The 26,267-nt window shown below is 41.7% G+C and overlaps 1 protein-coding gene and 1 pseudogene across 2 annotated transcripts; both read left to right on the top strand.

The window, feature by feature from the left end:
- Nucleotides 1-2,074: 2,074 nt before the first annotated feature.
- LOC131234653 (heat shock cognate 70 kDa protein-like) lies at nt 2,075-19,797 on the top strand (annotated as a pseudogene).
- Nucleotides 19,798-24,696: 4,899 nt separating this feature from the next.
- LOC131234905 (potassium transporter 7-like) lies at nt 24,697-25,505 on the top strand. Of its 2 annotated transcripts, XM_058231900.1 has the most exons (3): nt 24,697-24,825; nt 24,921-25,181; nt 25,281-25,505. In XM_058231900.1, the coding sequence occupies exons 2-3, from the start codon at nt 24,923-24,925 to the stop codon at nt 25,472-25,474; spliced, it is 453 nt and encodes a 150-aa protein (XP_058087883.1). In that variant the 5' UTR covers nt 24,697-24,825; nt 24,921-24,922; the 3' UTR covers nt 25,475-25,505. The 2 variants fall into 2 exon arrangements, with proteins under 2 accessions (XP_058087883.1, XP_058087882.1); XM_058231899.1 differs by having other exon boundaries at nt 24,715-25,181.
- The last annotated feature ends 762 nt before the right edge of the window (nt 25,506-26,267 follow it).

Below are 26,267 nucleotides of genomic sequence, written 5' to 3'. Positions count from 1 at the left end.
CTATGATATTGTATATTAGGCCCTTGTGTGAGGCCATGGGCCCACTATATGTTCGGCCCTATGTGAACCACTCCTTGGGAGCAATGTTGGTTGAATGTCCACATTGATGAGCAATGATGGTTAAAGGTCCACAATGCGACATTCCCTTAGGCCTCGTTAGGCTAATTATCGATGCCGATTATGAGTATGTGACAGCATAGCATCATAATACATACCCATAAGCATCATCTGTATGTTTGTTATGAGATGTGATTGACCATCATATGTTTCATTGGGAAGATGGTTTATGGGACTTCCTGATAAGTAGAGTTATCCCACATGAGCGCACGGTATGCGCAGGAGTGATACATGTTTGGACTACATGACTCATGCATCTTGCATTGTGTGATTGTGATTACTGTACGCCCTAGTTACATCAGGGCTATGACCTCCACAGGCATGTCGTGGATGGCTAGATGGGACACTGAAAATGCTTAGTTCGAGCATCTGAGCACTTTAGATGTCCGTGAGTGAAAGTCCTTAAACCTCCGAGGCCAGGAAACGCCCCAACGTTGAGACCGAGTGGATATATGAGCGCCCGAGTGCCGAATACCAGGAGGCCGTGTCTCCCACTGTGTCGTGGTCAGTTGGGAGGAACTGTAGCTTTACCAGCCCGAGAGTAGGGGGCATATCTAGGCTGAGTTTGACCAGCTCATGAATGGGTCCGCTATCAATGTGCTGGGTAGATATTGGCTGACTACTGGTCAGGCAGATAGTGAGGTCTCTTCCACTTGCATGATCGCGCGTCAGTGGACGGTGATTTGCATGTAGAGTGTATTAGACCCCGGTGATGATCCCAGAGATGTATAGTGCAGATTTGTGGGGCAGAAGTTACATACTCATTCATTCATTCACTATCCACTCGGGCTGGTGGTGCACAACTATTTGTTATATGTGCCTTCAAAATGCCAGGATTTCGGTTAGGGTGCGTGACTAACCTGAGATCAGGAGTTTACCACATTGAGTCTGACTATCCAAATTAGGTATGGGACTGGTTTAGATAGTAGTCCCTTGTGGTAGACCCCGTAGCTTGTGATACTACGTATTATCATCTCAACTTCACACTCTAGCATAGTCATCCCATTCGCATCGCATTACATCCGCGGCATATGGCATTTTGGGTTACTGTGTTTCTGCATTTATATTGTCTAGATACGGCTGACGGTATTCGTGAACTTAGCAGGATTTACATATTACATTGTACTCTCGGCATCTGATATTTGACTCTCCATGACTCCTCATTGCATAGCTGATCTGTATTGCTTACTCTGATATTGTATGACTCATGAACTTGCCCATACTTCTGCTTACTCTGATATTGTATGACTCATGAACTTGCTAGTACTTCTGCTTACTCTGATATCATATGATTTATGAACTTGTTAGTATTTCCGCTTACTCTGATATTTGCATGCTTGGCACTTGCCACGTGCACACACTTACACCACCTTCTAGGATTTCTATAAGCTTATGCATGATAGATACGTACAGGTGACGTTAGGTTGTAGCAGCATTGAGCTTGGAGCGTACAGCGGTCTTATGGAGCTTTGATTTTCGATATTTGTATTTTCCTTTCGGTACTGTACTTAAATATTTATATTAGTGAATATGTGATGATGATGTTGCCTTTGTGATTTGGGTAAACTTGTGGTTATGTTTATTACGAGTTAAATGTACATTGGAAAAAAATCCTCCTTGTAGGATCCCAGGATCAGAATCTTGCGTATGGACGTTGGGAGCTGAGAATGAGTACTACGGAGGCTATCGGCACCGGATTCGTTGGCCAAAAATTTTGTGATCCCAGTTTTCGAGTTTGGGGCGTTAAAGAAGTTGGTATCAAAGCATAACTTGGGAATACCTGAGGATAACATCGCATATCTGCTGATAACTACCCTACACCATATAATTGTCAAGAACTTAGAATGATTAGGTCCCAAGTTTGAATAACTTAGTGATCTTCTGTTATAGACTTTTAACTTACATGCCTTCAAAAGTTCTCAAGGTTGATAAGTGCCTTTGTTCTTCCCTATAGAACATGCCGCCCAGGAGAGCGATTCGAGCAACTTCCGCTCTACCACCTCAGACCCCTACTCCCCAGGCTGAGGATGCTGCTACTCAACCCGGGGCCGGTGGGGATCTGACCGTACTTGTAAGTGCCTCCCAGTTACAGCAGATGTTGCAGGCTGCGACGACCGCCCTCCAAGGGCAGGGCATGCAACCCGTTGTTTCACCAGCCCAGGCAGAGCTGGAGCGCGCGAGTGCCCTTCTTCGAGAGTTCAGATAGTTTGATCCTCCACATTTCCAGAGCGAGCCAGATCCGACAGTAGCCGAGAGATGGTGCTTTGATTTTGAGAAGATTTTTGATACTATGGCATGTATGACCCAGCAACGAGTCCGGTTAGCAGTATTTCTTCTCCAAGGTGAGGTCGAGCAGTGGTGGACCTCCGTTACCTGTGTTGTAAAGCCTAATTTCGTCTAGACATGGGAGGATTTCATAAACTGATTTAACCAGCAGTACTTTCATGACCACATTTGTTGGCAGCGAGTGTTAGAATTCGAGACCTTGGTACAAGGAGACATGTCTATGGCACAGTATGCGGCTCGTTTCGTGGCGCTATCAAGGTTCGCGCTGTATTTGGTTGATGATGAGGAGCGAAAGGCCCGCCGTTTTGAGAACGGCTTATGTTTTGGCCTCAGGAGTCGTGTCGTCAGACACATGCTCCCAACCTTTGAGCGGGTAGTTCAGAGGGCCCAGATTTATGAGGTCGAATGAAACGATTCACAGAGGGTTTGTGACCACAAAGGAGACCAAAAGAGGAAAATCGCCTCTGGTAGTTTCCAACAGCAATAGCGTCGACGGCCGCAGAGGCATAGGAACCGTCCATCCTTTCGAGCACCAGCAACACCTTCAACACCACCAAAGAGACCATTTACGGGCGTTTGCTTCAGATGTGGTTAGAGGGGGCATCGTAAGCGTGAGTGCCCTCATTTTTCAGCAGCAACGACCTCTTTGGGGGAGGGACATACACCTCCCCAGCAGGCATAGGGCAAGTTTTATGCAGTTCTGCAGGACCCTCAGTCGGCAGAGTCGCTGACGATTTGCGCAACCAGGCATTAGGACCATCTTGTTAGATTAATCATTGGTTAGATGATGAGGTTGCAAGGTATCCTAGTTTCGATCGTTTCTAATTCAAGATCTGAGGTTTAGTAGGGGTACTAAAGTGTTGATGAGGCATCTTGAGAGCAGAAGGCTGAGATTAGAGAGCGATATCTTCATCCTTTTGTAGATTGATTGAGCCTTGACATATATACTTGATGATGTTTCCTCTTCCCTTATCTATTTTGTAAATTTCGAGGATGAAATTTTTATTAGGAGGGGAGAGCTATAAGACCCGTATCTTAGTCCATACCTATCACGCCCTAAACCCGGGAATCGGATTCATAGGAATCCCGATCACCGAATTCGGTGCCGACAGCCTCTATAGTACCCCATTCTCGGCTCCTAGCGTCTATACGCCATATTCCAATCCTGGGATCCTATAAGGAGGATTTTTTTTTAAATTTTTTTCAACGTACATTTAACACGTAATAAGCATAATAAAAAATATACCCAAATTACAAAGACAACACTATCATCACATATCCACTAATATAAACATTTGAATACAATACTGAAAGGGAAATACATAAATTAAAAGTCAAGCTCTAGAAGCTACTGCATGCTCCAAGCTCAACACTGCTGCAACCTATCATCATCTGCACACATCTATCATGCATAAGCTTATAGAAAGCTTAGAGGGTGGTGTAAGTGTGTGCACAAGGTAAGTGTTAAGTATTCAATATAATGCCATCATCATCCAATACCGAAAATACTGGTAATCCATAAACCGTACATTATCGGAATAAGCAGAAAGACTGACAAGATCATGAATTATCAGAGTAAGCAGAAATACTGACAAGAGCAGGAATTATCAGAGTAAATAGAAATACTGACAAGATCATAAATCATAAGATAACAGAGTAAGCAATATAGAACAACTATGCAAATAAGGATCATAAAAAGCCAAATATCAGATGCCAAGGATGCGATGCAATATACAATTCCTGATGAGTTTACGAATAGCGTCAGTCGTATCTAGACCATATAAATGCAGAAACGCAGTAACCTAAAATGTCATATGCGGTGTGAATGGAATAACCATGCCAGAGTGTGAAGTCGAGATGATAGTACATAGTATCGCAGGCTATGGGGTCCATCACAAGGGACTTACTATCCAAACAAGTCCCATATCTAAATTTGGATAGTCAGACTCCTTATCTCAGGTTAGTCGCGTGCCCCAACCGAAATCCTAGCCATTACGAAGGTACACGTAACAAATAGTTACGCACCACCAGCCCGAGTGGATAGTGAAAGAATGAATGAATGAGTAAGAAACTCCTGCTCAATAAGTCCACACATCAATATGGTTCCTCTCTGGGATCATCACCGGGGTCTATTACACTCTATGCCAACTTGCCGCCCCTATCCGAGGGCATAATTGGGTAAGTGGAAGAGACCTCACTATCCACCTGCCAATATCGGGCCCGGCTCGTCAATAGCGGACCCATTCCTCAAGCTGGTCAAACTTAACCTAGATATTACCCCCTCACTCAGGCTGGTAAGGTCACACTCCCTCCCAATCGACCACGATACAGTGGGACATGCGGCCTCCTGGTATTTGGCCCTCATGCGCTCATATACATCCACTCAGTCTCGATGTTGGGGCGTCCTCTGGTACCAAGAGGGTTTAGGAATTTTCACCCAGAGCCATCTATGACAGCCCGATGCTAGAACAAATTTCTAGTGTCCCGTCTGGCCATCCATGACATGCCTGTAGAGGCTACGACCCTGATGTTGCTAGGGCGTACAGTAATCATAACACAATGCAAGATGCATGAATCATACAATCCAGTCATGCATCAATCCTATGCATGCTGTGCGCTTATATGAGATAACCTCCGCCTACTGAGGAGTCTCATAACAACCTGCCTAATGACATATGCGATGGTCAACCACATCTCATAACAAACATGCAGATGATGCGTATGGGCATGTATCATGATGTTATGCTGTCACATACTCATAATCAGTATCAATAACTAATATCGACAATCGGTCTCGACAATGTGGACATTTAACCAACATTGCCTCCAAGGAATAGCCCACATAGAGCCTAACGTATAGTGGACTCATGGCCTCACATAAGGGCCAAATATACAACACCATGGCCTTACTCAAGTGCTGAATACGCATTACAACGAGCCTCAAATACGGGCCGAATGCATATCACAATGAGCCTCAACTACGAGTCATATAGACATCATATAGGTCTCGACAATCGAACTTGGCAATCAAAATCGGCCTCAACCATCAGAATTGACACTTAGAATCGACCTCGATACTTAGTACTGATAATCAACATCAATGTTCAGCACCGACGATTAGCATCAATAATCAGCACCGACAACCGGCATATATAAGCAAGGTGGGGTCTATAAATGGACAACCAATCAACCATAATGTAAAGATCAGCTCTGGGCCGTGGTTATATCAAATCCAATAGCATGGAGCCATCCGTCTAAGGCGAATGGGGCCCACTTATTTGGGTTAACCCACGAAGAGAATGGCCTAAGAAGGCCTAAGGGAAGGTCACAATGAGGACATCTAACCATTATTACCCATCAATGTGGACATCTAACCAACATTGCTCCTAAGGAGTGACCTGCATAAGGCCAAACATATTGTGGGCCCATGGCCTCACATACAATCACGATGGGCCTCATTTATATCACATCGGCCTTGTCATGTGGGCCAACATATATCACTTTAGGCCTCATATAAGGGCTACATATACATCACTATGGGCCGCATCACATGGTCCTATTACATGCCACGGTGGGCCGCATCTCCTGGGCCTAATACACGTCATGATGGGCCGCATCTCATAGGCCTAATACACATCAAATGGGTTGCATCACATGGTCCGCACCAATGGGCCAATATACATCAAGTGTGCTGCATCATATGGACTTAGAATACAACTTAATGGGCCACGCCAGAAAGGGCCACAAATACATAACAGACGGATCCTGCACATGGGCCTAATATACATAACAAGTGGGCTCTGCACATGGGCCTCATCATATCAAGTTGGGCCGCATCAATGGGCAGCACCAATGGTTCTCATAAAATAACAAGTGGGCCTCAAATATATAACAAGTGGGCCTCAAATATACATTACAGGTGGGTTCTATCACATGGTCGGGCGGTGTGGATGAATCACATCCATCAAGGTGGGACCGGTAGAAGGATGATGTGGACATAAAATACATACATCATGGTGGAGTCCTCATCACCGTCCAAACACGTCCAGCACTGTCTAAATCATCTAGACGGTGTGGATGAACAAATACATCATGGTGTGGTCTACCGTCCAGATCACTGGACGGTGGAAATAAGACATTAATACAAGGTGGGCCCCACACGCTACTGATGAGGGTCGAATATTGCATATTAGACCCTAATTATTACCTGATTTTACGTACATGATACCGTTTAATGGCCTGCTTTAATCATGTTTGTGATGCAAGGTGTATTTAGGAGCATGGACTACAAAAGGGTGCTAAAAGCATGGTTTTAACACTCATAATTCACCAAGGCAAGGGACGGACCCCAGGGGACCAAGATCGATGAATTTACACGCCAGTGATTTGAAAATTTTAAGAAATTAAAGCTCAAGTGGCCTTAGAGTCAGCCAGAATGCTTGATCACAGGGTTTCCACCATCCGTTCAGCTTGAAACTTTATATATGATCCGATGACCACAAATTAGTCATACACGTCAAAATTCATCCCTTGGATCAGTGTATAAGTGACCCGATGGGTAAGATCAGACAATAACCATTACGAAAGTATCTTGGACATCCTTGGGCGATCGAGACCCAAACTGAACTGATGGAAAGAACATGAAAAACAGTGGATATTCGCCAAATTTCACTTCTTTTGGATGGTGCAGTAGGGAGGAAGGAACGACGAACTATTCAAGAAGGGAGAGTGGCAAATTTGGAAATACGCAAAATTCCATATGCATGCACGTAAAGGATAACAGAGGGTTACTTCAACGGTGGGTAGTGCCTCATCACAGGTGGATAGTGTGGCCCATATAGAGTTCGGATTTACTTCATATTTTGACCCATGGGCTTATACGTTACTGAGAAAATGATGAACGGAGTAGATCCCCGAGAATATCATCAGAAGTAGGCCCCACCTATTTTATTTTTTTTGAACAAAGCATCCAAACAGTTCCCTTCTAGCACAAAACGTCCAATGACGGACCGTCCAATGTGCCCCATGGGGCAGCAGCAACCCATGCCTAGGTGGGCCCCACCCATCATCACTTTTCATGATCTAGACCATCCAATGTGCCCCATGGGGTAGCAGCAACCCATGCCTAGGTGGCAGAATTGTAAAAGATCACGAAGATTGGTTTTCAGTTGTTCAAACTAGGACGGACGGATGCTACCATGGTGGGGTCCACGTCTAATGGGTGGATGATTTAGATATAAAATATATACATTTATTGGGTGGCCCATTACAGCCCCGTCCTAATCAGTTCAGCACCGTCCAGATATGTCTGGACGGTGAAGGATATAACACATGCTTCATCAGGGTCTACCATCCTGAGGGACGGATTGGATAATACACCTGCGTCAGGTGGGGCCACGTCCAGTGGATGGACGGTTATGATAAAACAATACCTTGTGGTGAGGCCCACGTGTTGACGTCCGAGCACAACAGCACCTTGTTGCTGCTCATCCATCAGATGGACGGTCTGGACATAACATATACGTTATGGTGTGGGCCCCACCATAACGTTTAGTTTCCATCCCATCCATTGATAGGGTCACACAGACCTTGATAAAGGTGAAAAAACAAATATCATAAGCATCCAAAACTTCTGGGACCCAAAAAAATGGTTTTAAGGGTAGGCGTTCAACCCCTACTGCTTTGAAATGTGGACCACCTGAGTCCCATGCATGGCTGATTTTTGGGGTGACCCATTAATTAAAGGGGACCCATCAGGTGCATGGTGTGGATGTTCAACACACATCACGTAGGGGTCTGTAGTGGGGCCCACCATCCCACCTACGTCCAGCAGCGGACGCTGTAGCGTCCTCTAGACGCTGGATGTCAGCAGAAGGAAGCCCCACACTAACATATTTTTATAAATTTTAGTTTTTCTGAGATTTTTCTTAGGTGGGGCCCGCATCAAAAGAATCCACCCCACCCATTAGATTTTACAGCCCATAACAGATCAAACAAGCCCAATATTGAGCATATTTCGGTGTATAGAAACATCAGGGTAAATTCCAATGGTAACAACACTATTTTCTATGCTATGGCCCTCGAGATAGCCGGATTGCCTTCATCTTTTAGCTCAATGCCTAAAATGATCTAAGGAATGGAATGGACGGTGTGGATTAAATCCATACATCAAGGTGAGGCCTGCATGAGTGGCCCACCTAAATATCTCAAATAAAGTTGATATTTTTTTTTATTTTTCACGTGCAGACACCTGTCTGTTCAAGCTTCACTGAAGCACATCAATGTGGGTCTCACATGGATGGCCCACTTGATTTGGATCAATCCAATATTTGTGTTTTCTTCTCACCATACGGTAGGGCCCACATGGCTTGCACGGCCATGAGGTTCATTTGATGGATGATTTGGATACCACATACAATCATTAAATGGGCCACAAATAAAGGAGAGAGAGAAACACCCACCTCAAAATCTTTCCCTTCAACTTCTACCATTATGTTCTAACACCCTTACGAAGCTTCCTCAACGGTGGAGATGATGATATAAAGGTTGGATTGGTGAGGATCTAAGGTGGAAGATGGTTGGAACTTTGGAATGGGTTGGATGTCCATAGTTCTTACAAATGGAGAATAAGGAAGAAAGAGAGAGGGAGAGAGAGATAAGAGAGAGAGAGAAGTTATGGCTTGTCATAATGATGTAAGGCCATCATAAATGCCTAGGTAAGGGGAGGTGTTGACTTAAGAGGATGAGCCATTATTACTTGTGTAAAGACATGACACCTAGGGAATGGTGTCATAGGGGTAGGTAGGTCCCATAATGTGAGGTCCATAACCATTATAATGCGTGGACCACAACTTTTGATATAAGCGTTGCTTTGATGCACGAGATACAGCATTAGAACCATGGTAACAATGCGGTCGCAAGGGTATAAGTTTCGAGTTGAGCCAATGATGATATATTGGACATGACTCATGATCACTTGCAAATGCTGATAACAGATCGCGGGTCACCAAAATTTGACTAAGAGGACCGCGGAAGCCTACGGAATGGTACGGGCTAAGATACGGGTCTTAAAGTACAGTTTCGTATGCATCCGCGGTCCTCCCGATCGAATTTCAGTGACTCGCGATCTGTTATCGGTAATTGCATACGATCCCGAGTTGTGTCCCGTATTCCAGATTCGGCTCGACCCGAGACTTGTACCCTTACGACCGCGTCGTCGCCGCAGTTCCAACGCGACATCTCATGCATCAATGCGACGCTTAAATCATAAGTAGTAGTCCGCGCATTGTAATGACTGTAGATTGCACGTTGCGGGACCCTCCTATTGTAATGGCATAATTTTCTAAGCCATCATGGGGTGATGTGCTAGGTAATCATTTCCTCTCCTTTTCCCATAAGTCAACACATTCCCTTACCTAGGCATTTATGTTGGCATTACATCATTATGACAAGCCATAACTCCTCTCTCTCTCTTATCTCTCTCTCCCTCCCTCTTTCTTCCTTATTCTCCAAGCAACCATGGGAGGTGGACGTCCAAGCTCTCCATGAAAAAGATCTAGGTGTGACCCACTTTCCTATCATCCAATCCCACCCTCTAAAATCAATCTCAACCGTTGAAGTCCATCCATTAGAGCTCTGACATGCTTTGGCGAAAGGAGGAGAAGATTTTAGGTGGGTGCTTCTCTCCCTCTCCTTCCTTTATTTTGTGGCCCATTCAATGAGTGTATGTGGCGTCCAAGCCATCCATCAAATGGACTCCATGTCTATCCAAACATGGGGACCAACCTACTTTGTTACCCCTCTTAAAGGGTCTGGATGATGGAAAAACACACATATCATGTTGATACAATCAGGTGGGCCCGTCCATGTGGGACCCACCTAGAATGAGTTATATTCACACCGTCCAGCGTCCCTGGACGCTGGACATGTAGTGAAGTATGAACAAACAATGGGATGCACGTCTGGACGTGCCGTGGGAAAATAAAAATATCAGCTTGGTCTAAAGCTTTTGGGTGGGCCACTCATGCAAGCCCCACCTTGATGTATAAATCTGATCCACGCCGTCCATCTCATTCCCTGGCTCATTTTAGACGTTAAGCCAAAATATGAGACCAATCTCATTATCTGGCAGGCTATATCATAGAAAATCATGGTTTTACTATTAAAATTCATTCTGATGTTTTTGTACACCGAAACATACCGAATATTGAACTCATTTGGACTGTCTTAAGCCATGGAATCCAATGGGTGGAGTGGATCCACCTGATGCGGGCCCTACCACGGAAAACCTATTTTTCAAAAAAAATAATAATAAAATAAAAATATAAGCAGCAGCGCCTACTGCTGCTGACCGTCAGAGGACGTGCAGCGTATGACGATGCTGTGCGTGGACGGTGGTCAGGGGCCATGGGCCCCACTACAGGCCCCATCGTGATGTGTGCTAAACATCCACACCATGCATTTGATGGCCCTTTAAGGCAACGGGCCCCTCTCCAAAAATCAACCGTAGGTGGAGCTCAGGTGGCCCACGTCACAGGAAGCGGTAGGGATTGAACGTCTGCCATTGAAACCCTTTTGGGCATCCAAAAGTTTTGGACCATTATGAAATTTGTTTACCCTCTACATCCAGGGCTGTGTGACCCTATCAACAGATTGGACGGTAGATAAACATTATGGTGGGCCCCAAATGGACCCACTGATGTATGTATGTATACCCATACCGTCATCCATTTGGTGGCAACTACCAATGATGTATGTGCTCTATCCGCACCATCCACAGCACTAGACGGTGGGACCCACCCGTGTGGGGCATCCCTTTATATATGTGTATGTCCAGGCCGTCCAAGGCCTGAACATTGCATGTTTATTTAATATGATATTAATATATTATACTATATTAATATATTATATATTATATTATAATATTATATAATAACAAATATTAACTGAGAAAGGTGGGCCCTATGTGGGACCCACCTCTGCCCCCTTTTAATGCATAAAAGCTGTAGTAGCAGCAGCTATATTATACACACACACACACACACACACACACACACACACACACACACATATAGATGTATATATTATATTTTTTTATATACAGGAGGGTGGGCCCTACGTGGGACCCACCTCTGCTTTCCTTTAATGCAGCAATAGCTGCATGTACGACAACTATATAGTTGCCTATTGACGTCTGCAACTTGTGGGTCTCACCAGGTATGTGTTATATCTAACCGTCCATCCATTCATCTAGCGAGCTGTCCTAGGTGGGCCACTGTGGGTAGACCCCACCCCTGATGTATTTTCCATCCATGCCGTCTATCCATGGGACCCACCATGATGCACGTGTTGTATTCAAATCGTCCAACCACTTGAGATATCATTTTACGGCATGAGCAAAGGAATGGGTTAGATCTAAAGTTCAAGCGGACCCCCACCATCAAAATTTAATGGGGACAGTGACATCCACTGTTCAAACCTCTATGGGCCATGGTAGTTTCCAATTAAGCTGATATTGTTTCACTTCATCTATCGCTATGTTAACTTAGGAATTGGTTAGATCTCAAATACATTACGGCAGGCCACACCATGATGTGATCATCCATTGATCAGGTGGACCACACCACAGAAATAGTGGAGGATTGAATGTCTATCATTGAAACCTATTTGGGTCACGAAAGTTCTGGGTCAATGAGGAATTGTTCTCCCTCTTAATCCAAGACTTTATGACCTTATGATTCGATTGGTTGGAAGATGAACTTTATGGTGGGCCCTATGATTTATTTAACAGTGCTAGTTTATTATCTCCACTACTATTTGTGGTATAGTCCAAATGATCCTTCCATATGATTCTTTTTTTGGGGGGGATGATGAGGCCCACCTTGATATATACATGAGGCCCATTAGTGCGGCCCATGGATGCAACTCACTTAATGTGTATGAGGCCCATTAGTGCTGCCCATTGATGCAACTCACTTAATGTGTATGAGGCCCATTAGTGCAACCCATTGATGTAACTCACTTGATGTGTATAAGGCCCATTAGTGCGGTTCATTGATGCAACTCACTTAATGTGTATGAGGCCCATTAGTGCGGCCTATTGATGCAACTCACTTAATGTGTATGAGGCCCATTAGTACGACCCATTGATGCAACTCACTTGATGTGTATGAGGCCCATTAGTGCGGCCCATGAATGCAACTCACTTGATGTGTATGAGGCCCATTAGTGCGTCCCATTGACGCAACTCACTTGATGTGTATGAGGCCCATTAGTGCAGCTCATTGATGCAGCCCACCTGTTGTGTATGAGGCCCTTATGTGAGGCCCATATGTGGTGTATATCAAACCTATTGATGTGGCCCTGAAGCCCATGGGTCGTGGCCCATTGAGATGTATTTTCAGCCCATATGTCGTGGCCCATTGTGATGTATTTCTGGCCCATTTGGTAAGGCCCATTGAGATGTATTTCCAGCCCATACGGCGTGGCCATTGTGATGTTTTTGTAACCCATTTAATGAGGCCCATTATGATGTGCATTAGACCCATGGGTTATGGCTGTGTGATATATCTGAGGCCCATGTGCAGGGCCCACCTGTTGTGTATATGAGACCCATGAGCAAGGCCCTTCATGATGTATTCGAGGCCCATGTGATCCGGCCCATAGTGATGTGTATATAGTCCTTGTACGAGGCCCATGATATTGTATATTAGGCCCTTGTGTGAGGCCAAGGGCCCACTATATGTTTGGCCCTATGTGGACCACTCCTTGGGAACAATGTTGGTTGAATGTCCACATTGATGGGCAATGATGGTTAAAGGTCCACATTGTGACATTCCCTTAGGCCTCGTTAGGCCAATTATCGATGTCGATTATGAGTATGTGACAGCATAGTATCATAATACATGCCCATAAGCATCATTTGTATGTTTGTTATGAGATGTGATTGACCATCGTATGTGTCATTGGGTAGATGGTTTATGGGACTCCCTGATAGGTAGAGTTATCCCACGTGAGCGCACAGTATCGTAGGAGTGATGCATGTTTGGACTACATGACTCATGCATCTTACATTGTGTGATTGTGATTACTGTACACCCTAATGACATTAGGGCTATGACCTCCATAGGCATGTCGTGGATGGCTAGATGAGACACCAAAAAGTTTGGTTCGAGCATTTAGGCACTTTGGATGTTCGTGGATAAAAATCTTTAAACCTCTGAGGCCAGGAGACGCCCCAACGTCGAGACCGAGTGAATACATGAGCGCTCGAGTGCCGAATACCAGGAGGTCGCGTCTCCCACTATGTCATGGTCAATTGGGAGGGGGGGTGGCCTTACCCGCCCGAGAGTATAGGGCATATCTAGGCTGAGTTTGACCAACTCATGAATGGGTCCGCTATCAACATGCCGGGTAGATATTGGCTAACTACTGGTCAGGCGGATAGTGAGGTGTCTTCCACTTGCATGATCGCATGTCAGTGGGCGACGATTTGCATGTAGAGTGTATTAGACTTCGGTGATGATCCCAGAGATGTATAGCGCGGATTTGTGGAGGAGTTACATACTCATTCATTCATTCACTATCCACTTGGCCTAGTGGTGTACATCTATTTGTTACGTGTGCCTTCGTAATGGCCAGGATTTCGGTTAGGGCGGGCAACTAACCTGAGATCAGGAGTTTACCACATTGAGTCTGACTTTTTTCAAATTATGTATGGGACTGGTTTGGATAGTAGTCCCTTGTGGTAGACCTCGTAGCCTGTGATACTATGTATTATCATCCTAACTTCACACTCCAGCATGGTCATCCCATTCGCACCACATATCGCATTACATCCGCAGCATATGGCATTTTAGGTTACTGTGTTTCTGCATTTATATGGTGTAGATACAGCTAACGGTATTCGTGAACTTAGCAAGATTTACATATTGCATTGTACCCTCGACATCTGATTTTTGACTCTCCATGACTCCTCATTTGCATAGCTGATCTGTATTGCTTACTCTGATATTGTATGACTCATGAACTTGTTAATACTTATGCTTACTCTAATATTGTATGACTTATGAACTTGTCAGTACTTCTACTTACTCTGATATCATATGATTTATGAACTTGCCGGTATTTCCGCTTACTCTGATATTTGCGTGCTTGGCACTTGCCTCGTGCACACACTTACACCACCCTCTAGGCTTTCTATAAGCTTATACATGATAGATGCATGCAGGTGACGTTAGGTTGCAGCAGCATTGAGCTTGGAGCGTGCAGCAGTCTTCTAAAGCTTTGATTTTTGATATATGTATTTTCCTTTCGGTACTGTACTCAAATATTTATATTAGTGAATATGTGATGATGATGTTGCCTTTATGATTTGGGTAAACTTGTGGTTATGCTTATTACGAATTAAATGTACATTGGAAAAAAAAAACCCTCCTTGTAGGATCCTAGGATCGGAATCTGGCATATGGATGCTGGGAGCCGAGAATGGAGTATATGGAAGCGTTGGCACCGGATTCGCCGATCGAAAATTTTATGAGCCCGGTTTCTGAGTTTGGGGCATGACAATAGTTCCATGATTCATACCCATACACATCATATGTATGCTTGATATGAGGAATGACTGATCATAGCATATGTCTTCAGGCTGATTGTTTACAGGATCCCTAATAGGGGGAGTTGCCCTTCATGAGTGCATGGTATGCGCAGGATTGTTGCATGACTGGTAGTGTGATTCATGCACTTCGCATTTGTATGACATGATTTCTATATGCCCTAGCGACATCAGGGCTATGACCTCCACAGGCACATCGTGAATGGCAAGTTTGGACACCGAAAATATGGTTACTAAGCATCGGGTCACCATAGATGCCCTGTGTAAAAAATTTTAAACCCGATGGTACTAGAGGATGACTCTAACATCGAGACCGAGTGGATATATGAGCGCACGAGGGCCGAATACCATGAGGTCGTGTCTCCCACTGTGTTGTGGTCGATTGGAAAGGGGTGTGGCCTTACTCACCCGGGGGTAGGGGCATTACTAGGCTGAGTTTTACTAGCTCGTGAATGAGTCCGCTATTGACGTGCCAGATAGATATTGGCAGACTATTGGCTAGGCAGATAGTGTGGTTTCTTAAGCTCACTTGGACTGCGCGCCTAGGAAAAAGGCAGTGCCATTTGGAGTGTACTAAACCCCGGTGATTATTTAGAATGAGAACTGCACTGATATTTGATGCTCTAATGATGAGCTGCATTAATATATGGATTTGGATAAGGATTAGCATGCTTGAGTTGCATCTCGCATCGCATGGTCTTGATATGGCCAATAACATTCATATCTTGCACCACATAGGCTTGGTACGGCTGATTGCATTCATATATCCATCAGCATGATTCTGCATTACTTTAACCTAGCATTTTGAGCACACTCATATTGTGCACACATTTACACCACTCTCTAAGCTTTCTATAAGCTTATGCACAATCGATGCGTGCAGGTGATGTCAGGACGCCGCCGTAGCTTCGCCGCAATTGGAGTGTGCAGTTGAGCTTCGGGAGTTTCTATTATTATCATTATCTTGTATTTCCCTTCATATGCATTGTACTCAAAGTTTTTGATCATAGTGAATTTTGTGATGGTGTTCTTATGACTATTGTTCGTGGGTTATGCTTATGTACCTTAAAGTTCTTAAGATATAGTACCTTAAAGTTCATGGTTAAGAATGGTTTAATCTCATAAACAGAAAATGAAAATGATAAACGTGAAGTGTGCATATAATCCAAAATGACAAAGAAACTTTTTTCAAGTGTCAAGAGATCTTCTCAAGTATTGGATCTTATGCACAGTGATATCTGTGAGTTAAACAACATTCCTACTCATAGAGGTAGAAGATACTTTATAACTTTTTATTGATGATTGCTCTAGATATGTGTGTGTATCTGTTAAAGAGAAAAAATGAAGCATTAAACATGTTTAAAGTATATAAAGTGGAAGTAGAAAATCAACTAAACAAGAAGATAAAGATTCTCCATAGTGATAGAGGAGAAGAATACTTCTATAATAAATTCAATAACTTCTGTGAAAAATATGTTAACAGAAAGGAAGAATAGAATATTAGTAGAGATGGTCAACTTAATGCTAATATGAACAAAGTTGCCACTCAGTCTATGGGGTGAGGCACTGCTTGCAGCATATCATATATTAAACAGAATACCATCTAAGAAATATAAAATATCTCCATATAAAACATAGAAAGATAGAAAACCTAACCTAGGATATCTTAAAGTGTGGGGGTATCTTGCATACTGCAGAACTCCTGATCCAAAAAGAACTAAGTTGGAACCCAGAGTTTTAAGTGCACCTTCGTAGAGTATGCACAGAATAATAAAGCTTATAGGCTCCTAGACCTAGAATCTAACACCATAATATAATCAAGATACTTTGAGTTCTTTGAGAACCCACTATCCTTGGAGTCAAAGGATAATAAAGTCCAAACTCCTGATAGAGAACCAGATAATACAGCTCCACAGGTAGTAGAAGTTCCTATTGAACTTCGTATGAGTCAAAGGACAAGAATAGAGAAGAGTCTAGACGATGATTATATAGACTCTCAGCGCATCTTTTTTCATCTTGTAGAAGGAGATAGAGAAAATGTTATAAGAAAAATACCTATAGTAATGACTATAGAAGATGATCCTAAAACATATAAAGAGGCTATATCTTCTAGAAACTCAGCTTTCTGAAAAGAAGCTATTAATGATGCAATGAAATCTATAATGTCAAATCAAACATGGGAACTAATAAACTTACCTCTAGGTTCTAGACCCATAGGTTGCAAGTGGGTATTTAGGAAGAAATATCACACTGACGGGACTATCCAAACCTTTAAAGCTCGACTAGTAGCTAAGAGTTTTAGATAAAAAGAAGGGATAGATTATTTTAACATATATTCTCTTATAGCTAGCATAACATCCATTAGGATATTATTTGCGTTAACTTCCATACATCATCTTCACATCCACCAAATAGATGTAAAGACTGCATTCCTGAATAGTGACTTCAATGAGGAGGTATACATGGAACAACCTGAAGGATTCGTTCTATCAAAAAATGAAAATAAAGCATGTAGATTAATCAAATCTTTGTATGGATTAAAACAAGCACCAAAATAATAGCATGAGAAGTTTAATTCCAAAATATTGTCTCATGGTTTCATGCATAATGTAGCGAATAAATGCATATATTCTAAAGTTGATGGTAGCTGTATAATTATTATTGTCTGTATGTTGATGACATGTTAATAATTAGTAATAAAATGGAAGGTATGACTGAAACAAAGAAGTTTTTATCTTCCGCATTGAAAATGAAAGATCTTGGACAAGTAGATACCATCCTAGGTATCAAAGTTTTAAAAAAAATATTATGAGGGTTAAACTTTGTGTCAATCTCATTATATTGAGAAAATACTAAACAAGTTTAACCACCTGAATATAAAAGAATCAAAAACCCATTTGATCTAAGTATCAAGCTAAAAGAGAATAACGGAAGAGCAATTGCACAACTAGAGTATATGATTGTTATAGGGAGTCTTATGTATGCTATGTAATGTACTAGACCTGATATCACATATGCTGTGAGTAAACTTAGTAGGTTTACTAGTAATCCCAGTACTGAACACTGGAATGCAATCAGTAGCGTCCTTGGCTACTTAAAAGTAACCAAAGACTTAGGAGTATTTTATTCAGAGTTTCCTACTGTGTTAGAAGGATATATCGATGCGAGATGGATATCGAGTGCAGAAGACAACAAGTCTACTACAAGGTGGGTATTCACCCTAGAAGGTGCAGCTATATCTTGGGGATCCAAGAAATAGACCTGCATAATGCACTCAACTATGGAGTCTGAATTTATAGCCCTAACTGCAATAGGCAAAGAGGCTGAGTGGCTAAGGGATCCACTACACCAAAATCGCTAATTAGGAATGGCTATCTTTTTTGTTCTGGAACAGTTTTAAACCGTTCCTAATTCTAAGTACAGTACATTAACACACTACACCAAAGTGGAACTATTTTCAAAAGAAATAAACCATAGCTTTGTGTCAATTGAAACCCTAGAAATCAAGTTGATGACTCGTTTTCTTCCCTTCTTCTCTATCTTCTCTCTCGATCTGTGATTTTTAAAGCGATTTTAAAATGCCAGGAAAGGAAGAAGGTCCTGCGATCGGAATCAATCTCAACACCACATATGGTAGCACGATCAAGTCGAGATCATTGCCAATGATCAGGGTAACCATACAACCCCTTCCTATGTCGCCTTCACTGACACCGAGCATCTCATCAGAGACACTGCCAAGAACCAGGTTGCGATGAACCCCATCAACACCATCTTCGGTAAGATCTCAACCCCCAGATCTTGATTTTCTCTCATATCTATGATTTCGAGTGCTTTGAGATGTTTACGCATGCTTTTGGCCTTGGATCTTGACCTTTTTATGAGATTTATGCTACCAGTGATGAATTTATTGTAGATCTGGATCTAAGGTAGGCTTTTTTTCATTTGCTCTATTGGCTCTTTCTTGTTTTTGAATTTCTATTTCAAATGGATCTGTTTTTCATTAGCTTAAAGCTGAAATCTCATTCATCTGCTACATGCCTGAATTCATGTCTTGTATTTCTATTTTCAGATGCCAAGCGATTGATTGGAAGGAGATTCAGTGATGCCTCTATCCAGAGTGACATTAAGCACTGGCCCTTCAAGGTCATTCCTAGACCTAGTGACAAGCCGATGATCGTCGTCCAATACAAGGGTGAGGATAGGCAGTTTGTTGCTGAGGAGATCTCCTCCATGGTCCTTATAAAGATGCGTGAGATTGCAGAGGCCTATCTTAGTTCCACCATCAAGAATGTTGTTCTCACCTTCCCTGCTTAGTTCAATGACTCACAATGTCAGGCACCAAGGATGCTGGTGTCATTGCAAGCCTCAATGTCATGCTTATCATCAATGAGCCCACTGCTACTGCCATTGCCTATGGTCTTGATAAGAAAGCCACACAGTTCTGGTGAAAAGAATGTCCTCATCTTTGACCTTAGTGGTGGCACCTTTGATGTCTCCCTGCCGCTACTTCCAGCCCCATTTCTCTATTGTTGAAGAAGTTAAAGAATCCACAAACAGGTATTTGATTTTTTCCCTTCCTTTGTTTCCAGAGTTAGTGTTTTATATGTTTTACTTTTTTGAAGGATGGAATCCGTGTACCGGAGATAGTTACATGGATGAAGAATGGTTTAGATACTCAAATAAACCCCGCTCAAATCTGCCTACCCCTCCCTTTTTTTCTTTGCTTTACAGGTATGCTTAGATTAATGCAATAGGGAGTAAATCCCTTGTTGACGATATGAAATAGCTCACATATTGGGTTTTGTACTCCCTGATAACCCCCTTCGAGCTTACATTCATAAATGTCATTGAATTGTAAATTTAGATACTCAAGAATTTGTAGTATTCTAGAATGGTTTGGAAATTTCCTCTTTTTTTGGTCTAGCAAATGTAATTTTTTCCCCCTTGAATCAGAGAGAGGATATTGAATTTCTGGTTTTTACTGTTTTTATTCTCGAATAATGCAACATGGTGTCAGAATGTGTTTTTGGTTTTTTGTTCTTAGTGAAATAGGGTATGTTAATGCATCTTGGGGAACTGTGAGTAACCACCCTGAAGTATTAAAATAAAATAAAATTTAAAAAATTAGGGCACTTATGTCATTTTTTAATGGATACTTTTAGCACATAAATCACAGAAATAGCTCCAATATTGGCCATGTGATCTTTCAAAACCAATCAAGTCCATTTCACTAAATTGAAATGGAAAGGAGTTCATGACGTCCACATGTAATATGACATGGAATAGGAATACTTTTTATCACCCAGATTGTGTTTGGACATAAGATGAATTGGATTTTGAACAACCATTTAATTGCAGTGGAATTGGACATGCAGTTCAATATATATGCTAAGAAACGCAATCATGGTTTGATTATTTCAACTTTATAAGGCTAGTCTCTGTAGTCAACTCTATGGTGCATAGCTAAGATTGATTGTGAAATTAGAAGCATAGCTAGGATGCAATGACAAACCAATGGAATCCCAACTCTTAGGATTGGCTCAGTCTTCAAAAACCATATTAGCTCCTATATGAATATTGGAGGCCAAATAGGGGTACTTGTGAAGGATGTCATAGAAGAAGTTTTGTGCTTTTCCAATTTTCTTTTACTTCTGTGTGATTTTGGTAGGGTTTTCAATTTTCAATGATGCATTTGTTTGTTGTCATTATCGTTGTTGTTATTTTACAGATTCGTTGTTGGATTTCTAAGATCTCATTTGGATGCATTATGGAATTAAATTGCATTATTTTTAGTTATAAATAAAGTGGAAATGATTAGATTGTAGTTGCCTTATTACTCGTGTCAAAGGGAATTACAATTTCATACTTTAAGCTGGACATTGTAGTAATGTAACTACAGTTTGAGGCAACATGGTCTCTCTTTTTCTTTTTTCTTTTTTTTTCTTTTTTTTTTTTTTATAAATTAGTTAAAAAGTATGGTGCTGTGGAGTGAAAATGGTGATAGGAAAGTGTAATTGTGTCAGGTTGGTGGATACACAGTGGAGTACAATGGAAACAACACTAGTGACAGTGAAAGGAGCAGGAAAAAATTAAAAATAAAGCTAGGACATTCTATTCCCTAAGGTGTTACAATAAATAAAACAAAAGGCACGTTTCATAATCAACGTTAGTATGAAAATCAGTTTTACATCCCACATCTTGGTTTTCATAGACTACAAGAAAACGCGGCTTTACCGGTGTAATTTTTACCGGCGGCCGTCCAAAAATGCCCCTGATTTTGGTATGTGGTCACTGGTAAAATGTTAGTTATTAAAATAAAAAAAAAGCACTGAGAGGGTTTTTCATTTCCCTCCTCTCTCTCTCTCTCTCTCTCTCTCTCTCTCTCTCTCTCTCTCTCTCTCTCTCTCTCTCTCTCGTGCGCTTCTCTAATGGATCCCTTTCATCAGAGGCTTCGATTGGTAGCGCAGCTGGAGTGGGACCCATCTGCTCCAATGGTTGTCCTGTTGTCTGTGGGGTAGTTATGCTTTGGAGTTGCAATTCCCTTCTTTTTTATTTCCTTTCACTACAAGAAAGTAGGCCTTTAGCCTCAATTTTTTAGCTTTGGTTCAAAAAAAGGAGGCTAAATATGATTTTTAGCCTCGGTTGTAAAGAAACTGAGGTTAAAAATTCACTTTTTGCCTTGGTTGATGAGAAATTGAGGCCAAAACTCTTCCCTTTTGCCTCGGTTGGTGAGAAACTGAGGCTAAAAGTCAGCCCTTTTGCCTCGGTTGGTGAGCAACTAAGGCCAAAAGTTTGCTCTTTTGCCTCGGTTGTTGAGAACTGAGGCCAAAAGTCTGCCCTTTTGCCTCGGTTGGTGAGCAACTGAGGCCAAAAGTCTGCCCTTTTGCCTCGGTTGTTGAGAACTGAGGTTAAAAGTCTACCCTTTTGCCTCGGTTGGCAAGCAACTGAGGCCAAAAGTCTGCCCTTTTGCCTCGGTTGATGAGAAATTGAGACCAAAAGTCTGCCCTTTTGCCTCGGTTGGTGAAAAATCGAGGCCAAAAGTCTGCCTTTTTGCCTCGGTTGGTGAGCAACCGAGGTTAAAAGTCTGCCTTTTTGCCTCAGTTGTTAAGAAACTGAGGCTAAAAGTCTACCCTTTTGCCTCGGTTGGTGAGAAACTAAGGCCAAAAGTCTGCCCTTTTGCCTCGGTTATTGAAAACTGAGGCCAAAAGCCTACCTTTTTGCCTCGTTTATTGAAAACTGAGGCCAAAAGTCTAACCCTTTTGCCTCGGTTATTGAAAACTGAGGCTAAAAGTCTACCATTTTACCTCGGTTGGTGAGAAAGTGAGGCCAAAATTTTGCCATTTTACCTCACTTGGTGAGCAAACGAGTCTAAAAGTATGTCCAATGTTTACCCTTTTGCCTCGGTTGGTGAGTAACTGAGGCCAAAAGTCTGTCATTTTCACGGTGGGCCACGGTAAGATTTCAAAGGTAAATTATCCTATTATCACTGATCCATGCATCATGGCCCATTGGAATGTTAAATCAGTCTACTATTTTGGGTCCCATTCTAAAATAATATATAATAAGAGATGAATGGTGCGGATACCATGTCATGGTGGGCCGTACAGAGGTCTCCGGCCGTTTTTGCCTCGGTTATGAAAACTGAGGCCAATATCGCACCGGTCACCTGCCGTTACACTGAGAAAAGAGCAAGGGTACTTTAGACCCTGCGTTTTCGTTATTTCTACAACAGCAAGGCACCGTCTCTCGCTCAGCATTTCGGGCAAAAGGTCTCTGCGAGTCCACGCAAGTCTCCCAAAACCCTCGTTTCTCTCGATTTTTGCTCGGAAATCGCCGTCTCCTTCTTCACTTCCAACTATTTCGTTGATTGATGGCGAAAGGAGCTTTGGAATTCTCGTTTCTCGGACGTGCAGGTCGGTATTGCTCTTATTCCCGCATTTTCTCGTTAAATCTCGTCGAAGATCGGATGTTCAAGCTCTCAATTTTGTTTTTCTTGATTTGTTTGGAATTTCTTTGCTGTTCTTCTATTTTTTTCTCGATCGAGAACCCTAGATCGTCTGGTTTAGAGAGGAATGCAGAGATTTTTTTTTTTTTTTTTTGGAATTCTGTCGGATTCCCATAAAGAAGACCTTTGCGATTTCCTTGTTTGCAGATTTTGATTCTTTTAGCATGTTTTCGAGTTTTTTCTAGTTGAAACCCTGGAAACAGAGATTTCACATGGAAATTTCGTCAATTTTTTAAAATGTTAGGAAAATTTTGCTTACTCTTGCTCTTGATTTCTCATTTTCTTTTTTCTTTTAATGAATTTTTTTTTTTTTTTTTTTTTTTTGCTATTTTGAGTTTCTGTTGATTCATGACTTTAGAAGTGGAAATTTTGCGAATTTCTTTGGAAATACTACTCATTGTTCTTATTTTTCATTTTCTTCATTTTGATGATCTTTTCTCTATCCTTTGTATACATTTTTTTCCTATATGAGACCCTAAATTTTCGGACTTGGAGAGAAGAATTTGGTTTCTGATGGCAGTTAGGTTCAGATCTTAGTACTGGAACAAGATCTATTGTTTTTTTTCTCCAAAATTTTGAGTCTCCCTGTTATCTAGATCTGTAGATAAACGGATTAGTGCTTTCCTAAAAAATCTCACATTGTAAAGAGCTCGAAGGATTGAAAAATATGCTCCAGCGCCATCATATCTTTAACTTGGATTATTGTCATTCTAAGCTTTTACATCAGATCTGTAAAAATTAAAATTAAAAAATTAAAAATTAAAAAATAATAATTTGTTGCTTGCTATGAATGGCTCTACATGCCAACTTGGCACAAATCTAATTATAAGCACAATGTTTTAAGTTACTTGCTATGAATGGCTTTACTAATTATAAGCACAATGTTTTAGCTTTCGTTTTATTTGAAGTTATTATAATTTTTGTTGTAGGCCAATGATAATAATGTTGATGATGATTTATATTGCTATGAATGCCAGGTCAACCAAGGTGCTCGATAGACTAATCAAACTAGGATTTAGAATCACCTCCATTTGTAATTTGGAATCCAATCCAATCCAATATGAGCACCCAAATGAGCCTGGAAGGAAAAAGTCACATGGTATAATTTTAGATTATGCTCTATAAAATGGTGAGTTAGCTGTATGGTGTAGACTCATATGTATATATACAACTATGCCAAGCATGCAGTTGAAGAGGAAAGTCGATTGGGTAACCCAAACACACCCTAAGCCCTCCATGATGTATGCGTTTTATCCACGATCTCAATCCATTTCACCATCTCATTTTAGTACATGAGAATAAAAATGAAGCATATCAAAGTTCAAGCAGTCTACACAATAAGAAATAGTGGTGATTGAACATCCACCATTAAAAACTTCATAGATGCTGCAAATGTTTTGGATTAAGCTGATATTTATGTTTCCTCTTCATTAGGATAGTGTGACCTTATCAACAGTTGGATGAAAAATAAACATTATTGTTGGTTATTGTGGTGTAGTCCATTTAAGCTAATTAGGATCTGCTTTATTTTTGGAATCATACCCTAAAATGAGCTCCTAAAAACAAATTATATAAAACACCTACATTGTAGTGAACCCCACAACAGTCACTACCCAATCTGCTTCCACCAAAAAATATTCACCACTCTAATAGTGCCCATCCAATATAGCAACCATGAGAATTCCTTTTTTGAATCTTGATGATTCACGAAACAGGACCCAGGACTCCTAAAGCCAACCCCAAAGAGCTGGGACAATGCTATGATGAAGACAGCAGCTTTGATGATGATCAAGTAGTCAATAATGTCCGTAGCTATTTCCTTATAATGGAAAACTTCTTTATTTGTGCTTGAGATGTTAATAATCTTGAAGGTCCATTGTTGATTTGACTGATACACAGGCATGGTGGTAATTATTGCCTGCGTTGTACTGGTTGGCCTATTCGCTTTGCAGCACTATGGTACTCACAAGGTGGCCTTCTTGTTTGCACCCATTGTAATCATCTGGCTCATCAGTATTGCAGTCATCGGCATGTATAATATCATTCATTGGAACCCTAGAGTATTCCGTGCCCTCTCTCCACATTACATTTTCAAGTTCTTTAAAGAGACTGGAAAAGATGGATGGATTTCTCTCGGTGGCATAATTCTCTGTATTACAGGTGAATGGAAGTTTGAGCCTTTATCAAACCATTTCTTAGAGGCTAGAATGCAGTTTGTTGCTTGTGAATAAGTCTCATGTAGGCTTCTATAATTCGCAGGTACTGAAGCTATGTTTGCAGATCTTGGCCACTTCACTACTACATCCATAAGGGTATGTGAAGCTGATCTTTATGGTATTGGAGGGTTATGGCTTCATTTATATCTATGGGGCGCACTCCAATGGTACAGGTTCCACCATAAGCTTCTGGTGGTACTGGGCAAATGTGGTGGTCTACGTGATGTATTCACATGATCCAACTTGTCTATCGGATGCGTCACCTCAGAAACCCCTGAGGACCCAAAACTCATCCCGATCCAAAAATTAAGATGGTCACAGTAAAGGAATGAGCTGGTAGGATGTATTTGAGGTGATAGTTACTGTTTGATTTGTTTCTACATATGTGCATTACTGATCAGGACAGTGGACCACAATTTCCAACAGATGTAACTACAATGCTTAGATATGGAACGAATCTTATACAGGCTATTGGGTATTTTAATGGTATTTCTGAACATAAACTGTGTATCAATTATAGCTCAGCTTCCTACAGTGCATATGCTTCATGCCAAATCAGTTTGTAATTTGCAGCTTATTCACTAACAGGTAATTTGCAGCTTACTCAATATGGTTCTTTTTATGTCTATTTGGTAGGTATCCCAACAGATTGGTGCTGAGTTGTATACAGATCTAATGCCTACAAAGTGAACCCGGTTTCCAATCACTTCCATGTTAGTGCCAGAAATCTGCAATTCTGTTATCTTCCATATCAAAATTAGTGCGTTTTAAATTTGGCTATCATTTAGCTTTGTAATCCTTGGTATAGTATTCCTTTGTCTCCATCGAGGATGCCCTGCAGGTTGCACTACCTATGCTACCATGGTGGAGACTAGTTGCAGTTATATGAGAGATATTAGAAGCCTTTGTCATGAATATATTCCACTGAACTTAATACAGACAAATCAAGGGACAGAAGAGCCTAGGGGATGCCCTACTCATCGAGTGCTAGAGAAATTCTTCTCCTTTATTTTTACTTGCATTGAAATGG

Source organism: Magnolia sinica, chromosome 19 (assembly GCF_029962835.1).
Source record: "Magnolia sinica isolate HGM2019 chromosome 19, MsV1, whole genome shotgun sequence".
Classification (NCBI taxonomy): Eukaryota; Viridiplantae; Streptophyta; class Magnoliopsida; order Magnoliales; family Magnoliaceae; genus Magnolia; species Magnolia sinica.
The sequence above is the reverse complement of the archived record's forward strand: the minus strand, read 5'-3'. Positions and strand labels throughout refer to the sequence as shown.

What these genes read in the sequence shown, in the direction of transcription:
- LOC131234905 (XM_058231900.1), top strand. Translation starts at nt 24,923, where the DNA reads ATGGTGGTAATTATTGCCTGCGTTGTACTGGTTGGCCTATTCGCTTTG. An exon ending in CATAATTCTCTGTATTACAG is followed by an intron (nt 25,182 to 25,280) that starts GTGAATGGAAGT and finishes TATAATTCGCAG; the next exon opens with GTACTGAAGCTATGTTTGCA.